Source organism: Akebia trifoliata, chromosome 2, assembly GCF_017979445.1.
Source record: "Akebia trifoliata isolate Shusen 1 chromosome 2, ASM1797944v1, whole genome shotgun sequence".
Taxonomy (NCBI): domain Eukaryota; kingdom Viridiplantae; phylum Streptophyta; class Magnoliopsida; order Ranunculales; family Lardizabalaceae; genus Akebia; species Akebia trifoliata.
The window spans coordinates 16,956,126-16,965,630 of NC_141376.1; the positions used below are offsets into that span (position 1 = coordinate 16,956,126).

Genomic DNA, 9,505 nt, shown 5'->3' on the forward strand with positions numbered 1-9,505 from the left:
TGATTTTTGGTGAGGATGATCTCCTCACTATAGAGATTATCCTCATCCTCACCAAAAATCAGCCAATTTCAAAACTTCTAACCCATGTAAGACAAAATGGTTGGGCAAAAGGTTGGGTAAATGGCTGGGTGTTTAACATTTCCCTAACATGACAAGTGCCCTGATAAAGTAGATTAAAAATAGGGTTTTAAGGCACTGATCATTAAGGTAAGAAAATAAGTAAGATCAAAGTTTAAAATTCTCATTGAAATCTTTTTAAAATAGAAGTGAGAGGAAGAAAGGAAGAAGAAAAAGAAGAAGAAATGGGTTTGGTAGGTTATTGGGTGGGTGCAATGAAAACTTGACCAAACAAAGAATAAGGTGTGTGCAATAAGACATTTTATTTTTAAGGTGGGTATCACAAGTAAGTTGGTACAATTAACCATTTCAATGTGTGCAACTAGAACCTCCCTTTGAGTTCGACAATTTTTTGTTTAAATGTCGAACTTGACAATAAAAAATGGTGAGCTCAACGTAGGTAAATTCCATCCATTTTTATTTTTCGAATTTTCTCGATTAAAATACATGGAAAGATCAACTAAAAATTTGACATAATGACTTGTGTAAATGATTTCAAACCAAAAGAACCATCTTTGATCGATTTTTATTCAAAAATGAAGCAAAAGAAATTGAGAAAACCCTAGTTGTTACATACATCTTCATTTATTCTTTCTTCTCAAATGCTTTTCATCGGAATGGAATCTCTAAAACTCTTTTGGGATGCCGAAAATTTAATTTATTTTGGACAAAAAAAATGGTTAAGGAAGTTTCGACATTTCAATTGTAGAAGATGTGTGGAGTGGGGTTTAGGGACTACTTAGAAATAAAAGTTTTACTAAATGAACTATTAAGAGGATCCCTAAAACTTAGGGACCAATTAGAAAGAAATCCCTCCGGTATGGTCGATTAAGTAATTTTCCCTAAAATTTAGAATCGTTCTAAATTGACTTTGTTGGATACTGTGCTCAACACGTTGTTGATGTGAAAGTGCATAGAGAACCATTGATTTTTTCCTTGATATACAAGGAAAAAAAAATCTACAATTCTCTATGCAATGCCACATCAGTAGAGTGTTGAGCACAGTGTACAAAGACATTAGTTCAACATTTTTCTAATATTTATTAATTGGAAATAGAGTTTTTGTAGAGTAAGTCTAACCTTACTTAGTAAGATTTTGAATCGTACTAAAGGTCATTGAGCTCACTTTGTGGTATATATCCTAAAATACAAATTTGGGAGTTCATTAACCATCCACTTTTAAAACCTTAGATCAAACTCTCATTTACAACTCCAGGCAAAAATCTTTAAAAATAATGTTGAAGTGACCTCAAGATTGGACCTCGCATTACACACCTTGACGTGAAAATGTATGGGAACCATCTATGCTTTTTCTCGAGATACAAGTGAATAAACATCTATGTTCCTATCCACTTTCATGTCAAGATGTGCGATATGAGGTCCAATCTTGAGATCACTCCAGCACAGCTCAATCTTTAATCCCAAAAATCAAATTGACTAGCTTGAGTCATCTAGTATATAAATCATTCAACTCACTTTACATTAATTGTAATCTAGATTCCTATTTAAATAATTATAATTTTTTGATAAAATAAAGTGATTAGAATAGGGCATAAAATGGATTGAATTTTATCTGAAATTCGATTGATCCGAATTTAGTAAGTTTGGATTCCTTGAAGTAGATCCAAATAAAAAAATTAGACATGGATCCATCCTTATATCTGCCTAGATCAAAATGATATATTGCTTTGAAAATTATTATTTTTATTTTTTAAAATATCTTTTATCTACTACTTTAATATAACATTCATTCTTAGAAAATAAATAAATTATAATAGTAAAATTGAATAATATAGCAAATAAAAAAACAATATAACAAAAAAAAGATGTTGAACAATCCAAAATTATTTGACCCGAATCAAGTAATTCGGTCAGGTAGATCCGAATCCAGATTTAGTGTAATCAATATGGTTTTAATTAATAAGATCTAAGTTGGATTCAGATTTAGATCCGAATAAAAAATTAGATATGGATACTCAAATTCAACTCGAGCCCAACTCATTTTAAGTCCTAGATTAGAATATGTTTCATCCAAAATCATATTTATTTTAGATAATAAATACTTAAATTATCAAAAATTAATTATTTTATCAAAATATATAAAATCCAACTGACTCGGTCAAATGTTATAATCTATGACAATATTTTCTAAGTAGTAGAGGAATCATATCGGATCTCTGTCAAATGCGAACAATTCGTCGACTAAATTCCTACATGAAACCAAACACTAGAGCTTATTTAAGGAGTTAGAATGAACTCTAACTCCAATTAACTCCTCTCTCCAAATCCAACTAACTACCATTTCCAAATGCACTCAAAGTAGAATTGAAATTCTTGGGGAGTTATACATTTGTGTATGGATAAGATCATTCACTATTTTTTAACCCAAAATAAGACCGTTATGGTGAATTTTCAAATATGCTATCATTTTTTTCCTAAAGAGAAGATGAATCAATCTGGAATTGGGATGAGTCAATAAGGTGGTAAACTCACAGTAGAAAACTCACTAGGCCGTTTTGACTCACCCGAGTCACGTTCGAGTTTTAAAATCATGAAATAGATAAAGGAGTTTCCTACCCACTCAACCATTCTGAATAAGTGAACCATGTGGAAGATAAATCTCATCCACACGACCTTGGGCTCTCAAACACCTTACAATGTCAAAAGAATATCCACTAAATAAACAAGAACAAATGATAAAATTACCAATCATGAATGTCTCTTTTATTATCCAAAGCAAACCAACACTCCCCTCTCCCTCAAAATCATTAAAACAAGAGAATTTAAAAGAGAGAAAATAAAAAAGGGGGAAAAAATGGCTTTGGAGTCTTGTTTTCAGATAAGCACCATTTCTACAGCTAGAGCATGTGTTCTAAAGGCTAATCACCATGTTTCCTCCAAGGGAAAGCTCAATTTGCCGATATTTAATGGAATGAAGTCCTCTTCTTCATGTTTTTCTTCAAACTTGTCATCTCGTGCCATCCATCATCAACGTCGTCGATTCCACATTGTATGCAAAGCTCGAGAAGCCGTCGATGAAGGTCCCTCCCTACTTGTTTTACTTTTCTTCCATTAACTATATCTGTTCTTCATATAGGTTTTAACTGCATTTGTTGGGTTTCTTTTTGAAGTGAGTCTTTTTCTTGTGTTAAATGACATTAATTTGAAGCATAACGCATCAAATATACAACTGAGAAATTTGATGAAAACATAGATTTCCTAGGGATCTGTGTCACTTGAGAATCACTAAGGAATATTCTTTCATCTCAGCCGTTGGTTTGTTTCTAACTTTTTAACGATGTTTGAAGCTTTTCTCCAAAAAGAAAATGACTGAGACATGAGGAACAACACATTTTTCCTACAGATTGTAATTGTTTTCTTGGGATCAGTATATATTTTTGGAATTAAACTTATTGGGAGTCCCAAGGAGTAATTCCCATCTCAAATGTTCACTTAATGCAATTGTCCAAGCTAATTGAACTCAAGTGTCCACCGAATGGCTGAGAGGGGAAGACTGGAAGTTATTTCCTACCTACCTCTTTCCCAATGCCACGTGGCATAATCTCGTGGGCTCACTGATCTAGTGAATGTTTGACCCACTGGTTGGCCACATTAAAATTTTGGATTTTCTAGATTGACCTCATTTTGCACTTTGCTGACGTGGAGTTGTGCACGAATCATAGATGCTTTTCATCAAGAAACGAGTCCGATGAAAGCATCTATGATTTTGTGTGCCCCTCCACACCAGCAAAGTGCGAAATGAGGTCACCCCAGCATGACTGAAAAATATAGAATTGATAGGTAATCACAAAGAATAATGCTGCAGTGGCCACAAGATTGGACCTTACATTGCACATCCTGACGTGAAAGTGTATGGGAACCATAGATACTTTCCCTTGAGATATGAGTGGAAAAGCATCTATGGTTCTTATCCACTTTCATGTCAAGATGTGTGATATAGGTCCAATCTAGAGGTCACTCAAGCATGACTCAATCACAAATTACTCTGATTGTTGGAGGGCTTAATTAATATTAATTTCTATTGTAAATGCTAGCTTAATTGGTAGTGAGAAGTTAGAAAAAAAAAAGAGTCGTGCTGGGGTGACACAGGATTTACTGTGATTCTCACAATTCTGACATGGAGATGCATACATAACCGTAGATGGTTTTTACTCGTATCATGAGGAAACACATCTATGATTATGTGCACATCCAATGTCAGACTTGTGAGAATCGCAGTAAATACCCTGTGCCATTCCAGCATTTTCCGAAAAAAAAAAAAAGAAGAGCATTCTTCTAGGAAATTGATCAATGGTCCTGAAATTGTGTTATTGTAATATATATATATATATGTAGAATACTCAGATTAAGCACTTAGGGTTCTACTTCAAAGTAATCAAGAAAAAGTAACCCAATTTGTAGATTGATGTGCATGTCCTAAAGGAGTTGCACACGCTTTGCTTGATGAACACAATGCTAAACATCCAAAATATGTCTCTCTCCTCTAGGATTCATGAATGATCTGCTTATAATCAATTAGGTTTATACTGCAAATAGAAGATATAAAACTTATATTCGAAGTAAACTGGCAGTTTTTCCCTTTGTTTCGTGATCATCCTTCGATCATGGCCCCAATAACATATATCATCCAAAAAGAAGCCAGTTGTTGAGAGAACACCCTTGTGGGTTATCTTTTCCACTTCATTAGATTGAAGAATGTTGTTTCAAAGATGTGAAGTTCAAAGGTCATGTGGAGAAATTATTGATGAAAGATGGGCTACTTCTTTAATTTTGTTTCAATTTTGCAACTTCATTTTAGTAACGTAGTGCAATGAGATATGCTGCACAACTTTGCCATTTGGTTGGTGAGGCTGTTCACTCATTTTGTGAAAATGGTCACCTGAAATTATTAAACTAGTAAGGGAGATGATTACAATACTCCCCATATCTAAGTGAAGATGCATGCCTCCGCTATCATTTCAGTATTGGCCCCAAGAATTAATTGAACTAAAAGATGCCTACAATCATGTTCTGGTTGGTATTTAGTTTCTTCCATTCTCTATTAAATTATTTACAACAAAACCTGGGTTAACTGTATCCTCGAGTTGTATATTAACTCCTTTGTTAGGTTTCTTTCAAAGAAACTTTATGCTTCATCAAGGCATCCTTGGCATGAAAGCCTTGAGTTGTCCAATGCATCCCATGGTGGGGTCTTCTGCACATTAATTCATCCTGGAGTAGAATTTTCAATTTGATTTCTTCCCAGATGTAGAAATCATCGAGCGAAATAAATAATTGTTGGATTCTTATTTTCTATCATGAACCAAAGTTGACACTCTGAAATGCTCCAGGTATTGAATAACTTTGGTTTTCCTATTCTTATTATTAGGATGATGCTGAAGTAACATTGAAATGTACATCGTGGGGGACATTTCTGATGTGGATGGGATGTGTGTCAGAACCATAGATGCTTTTCATCGATATATCGATATATCCATGAAAAGCACGATGTACATTTTAATGTTACTCCAGCACAACTCTTATTATTATTATTATTATTATTATTATAATTGTTGTTGTTGTTGTTGTTTGTAACGTTATTACATCATATTAACAACTATCAACAAGCACAAGGATAATTGTAGAACAAAAATTCATGAGAGGAAATTAATTTTTCCAGATTTCTTTTTTCTTCAGAGTTCTAAGCAAATAAAATAAAATAGTCTCTAAACAATTTGAAGATTGATTTGCTTCATGAGGTAGAATATATGGTAAATTTTCTGGAATATTTATTGGATCTAGTGGGGAAAATTTTGCAGTTCTTGTTGTCACTGATGGAAATTGGAACAATCTTGTGATTGCAAGTGAAACACTTGTTCTTGTTGATTTTTGGGCACCATGGTGTGGACCATGTAGGATGATCGCACCTGTGATGGAGGAATTGGCGAAACAATATGCTGGGAAGATTGTGTGCTACAAGCTCAACACCGATGACTGTCCAACAATTGCGACACAATATGGGATTAGGAGCATTCCCACTGTTTTGTTTTTCAAGAATGGAGAGAAGAAAGAGAGTGTGATTGGTGCTGTGCCCAAGTCTACCTTGACTGCAACTATAGAGAAATATTTGGAAATGTGAAGGAAGCAAAAAAAAGACATTTCTGTGCTGCATTATAACAACTATTATTTACATTGTTGTAATTAAGGGATTTCTTCATGTATCTTTACTAAATATTAGTTGTGTACATCTCTTGAGACTACAAGCTTTTTTGCCATTTTTTTTTCCAAATAAAAATTAGAAGTATCATATTAAGTACCCGTTTGGATTCGTTTCTAGATTTTGCTTATCATTCTCCTCAGATGTGATAAAACGTTTTAACAGGAAAAAAAAAGGGATTTTAATAAAGAAACGGCTTCAGATTTTGCCAGTTTGCCTAGAAGCACGATCTGGAGAAGCAGCCTAGCATTTCCAAAGTATGGCTGCAGCATAACAACTATTAGTTACATTGTTTTAATTTAGGAATTCTTCATGCATCTGTAATATATACAACTCATGCACATGCCTTGAGATTACGACTAGTGATAGGGGTTTGCTCCCTTTGGTCGTGTGTTTAAAATTAGGTAGTCTCATTATGATTTAATAAGTTGGACGCTAGGAAACTTCTGTTGGTTTTGAAATGACCCTACGTTATTTAAAAAAAAAAAAAAAAGAACAAAAAAAAGAAAAAAATATTTTCAAACAATAAAAGCATGATATTAGGTACACCGTGGATATTATTTACATGGTTGTAGATCAGGAATTTATTTGCATCTCTACTGCTTTTGAGAAGGAAAAATATAGGATTTTACAAGAAGGCATTTTTCTCTGGTGTATAGGAGAAGACTGAGGTTAAGGGGACATGCCATTGAAAACTTGCAGAATCAACTAGGACGAGCAAAATAAATTATTTAAATATATTTTTTAACATTTAAAATAAATGAAATATTTATTTGTTGTTCTCAACGAAAATATTTGTCAAGTTGAGTTGATGAGTTGATCCCATCGAAATAAGGGATCAGGTCACCTCGAAATCCAATCTAGTCCAATCGACTCAACCAAATTTCATCATACGAGTTTTAAAATCAGGCTCTAACATCGTAATGGTAAATTTTCTTGAAAATCTGTAGAAATATCTTTCCAGTTCCAAACGCACGACAAGAGGGAGCAAACCTGTCATTTGTTTAAATTAAATTATGATATGTTGGGAGAGTAAAATGACTTGAAATCCCAGGAGATAATTTGAACTCACCTAGTCGATTGACAAGCATAGCTTTTGTAGTTGCTTTGTCTATTAGCTTTTGATTCTCACGAACAGATTAAAAAAAAAAAAAAAACTTGATATAACCCTGACTTTTGGAGCTCTTGAGGTGGTCCATGATATCTTTAGCACGTCTCTTGAAGCTTGACCTACGAATAGATTAGAGTGGTGGCAACTGACCGAAACGTGGACGAATGCTTAATGGAAGTCTTGGTCAAGCTAGGTTATATTTAGATCCGTTTGGTCCCGAAACTCTTTACTCTCAATCTCTCCTTCAGTCTTACACCATCTAACGAAAGTGAATTTGAGTTTTGGAAGTGCCAACCGAGACAGAAAAACAGTAAGCGGAAGTGCGAGCGAAACAATGGTTGGAGATATGATTTTCATACGATTTTTGGGCATTTTCAGATTTCGATTCTCTTAAGTTTTTATTTTCACAATTTAAGAATTAATTTTCAGATTTAACATTTGGTATCATAGCCTAAATAGCCTATATTCTTTAATCCCAGCCTCTGTATTGTTCTGTTTTGGCCGAAAATTTGTTTTTAATGCATAATGTGGTTAAAAATCATCAGGATATTGGATTTCTAAAATTTTCTGTGTTTTTAAATTATAATTTTTGGCGTTAAAATAGTGATTTTCGGACTGGTTTGGTTACTGGGTTGCGTTGGGTCAAAACGATCCGACTGCAGGTTAAAGACGACCAGTTATTTATGTATATTTTTTCATTTTGCGCAGAAACTTTTAGTGTCGTTTCTAGAATATTTATATTTGAATTTATGGGAATGATTATGCATAATAATATGCTAGTTTAAGTTATTTTTAATGATATATATTATTTTCATATTATGTTATTCTTTATGCTTAAAATATTATTTTTTACATAATATTATGTTTAATTATGTAAATTATTAAGTTTTATTATTAAAATAATTAAGTGCATAAGATTAATATAATGTATATTTAATTATAATTAAACAATGCAATATAAGAATATTCTTATAAAACTAAATTTTTTATGGATAAAAGAAATAATGTATAAGTGATCTATTTAATTTTAGTTAATTAGAGAATAACTACAACATCTTAATTAAATAAAACTATAATTAATTAGGATCACATAAAGATTATTTAGACATTAATTATAATTAATTATACTTAATATAATAAATTTTATCCCACAAATTTTTTTATTATATTTATATAATTAATTAGGATAAAATATAAAATTATTCATAACTTACTCACAGGAATTATGAATTAAGTAAATAATTTGATAAATTCTATCATAAAGAATGATTGAATCTATTTGAATTAAAAATTTAGTCCACAGGCAAATTTTTTGTCATTAGATTTTATTTTTAAGCATGATTTACATTGGTAAATCATGAAATTTTATTTAGGCCTCAATTTTAACATACATGTAATATTTAATTTTATATAGTTGTACAGCTTGCAAATTTCTCAACTATTTTTTATAATATCCCTGAACTTAAGGGAAATAACTATAAGGTCTGGAAAGAGAGAGTTCTCTTTCATTTAGGGTGGATGGACATAGGCTATACTATTAGGAAAGACGAACCACCAACACTTACTAATGCCAGCACTACAACAGACATCACATTTTATGAACGATGAAAGTGATCTAATCGTCTCAGCATGATGTTCATTAATACTAAAATTTCTGTTGGTATTCGTGATTCTATTGATCAATATGAAAAGATTTCAGACAAGGCACTCACAAGTACTTTAATCATGAAGTTCTCATCTTTAAGTCTTGCTAGTGTGAAAGGTGTGTGTGAGCACATTATGCAAATGAGGAACATTGTGGCTCAATTAAAGGAATTTGAGATTGAAATGTCGAAGTCCTTTCTGGTGTACTACATTCTGAACACTCTTTCACACCAATACGGACCCTTCAAAATCTCATACAACACATTTAAGGATAAATGGTCAATTAATGTGTGTTTAAGAGGAAGGGAGATTGGTGATGGAACTGGGAGAAAATATAATGTTGGCAATGAGTGAAAATGACAAATCTCAAGCAAATTAGAAAGGAAAAAGGTAAAATACCTCCCTAAGCTGATATT

General features: G+C 32.6%; 1 protein-coding gene across 1 annotated transcript; it reads left to right on the forward strand.

Annotated features, from left to right (window-relative positions):
• The first annotated feature begins 2,825 nt into the window (after nucleotides 1–2,825).
• Nucleotides 2,826–6,435, forward strand: LOC147409812 (uncharacterized). Its single transcript, XM_086431876.1, has 2 exons — nucleotides 2,826–3,158; nucleotides 5,937–6,435. The coding sequence occupies exons 1-2, from the start codon at nucleotides 2,933–2,935 to the stop codon at nucleotides 6,254–6,256; spliced, it is 546 nt and encodes a 181-aa protein (XP_086288002.1). The 5' UTR covers nucleotides 2,826–2,932; the 3' UTR covers nucleotides 6,257–6,435.
• Nucleotides 6,436–9,505: the final 3,070 nt, after the last annotated feature.

Coding starts and splice junctions, on each gene's coding strand:
- LOC147409812 (XM_086431876.1), top strand. CDS start 2,933: ATGGCTTTGGAGTCTTGTTTTCAGATAAGCACCATTTCTACAGCTAGA. Junction 3,159..5,936: donor TCGAGAAGCCGTCGATGAAG/GTCCCTCCCTAC, acceptor AAAATTTTGCAG/TTCTTGTTGTCACTGATGGA.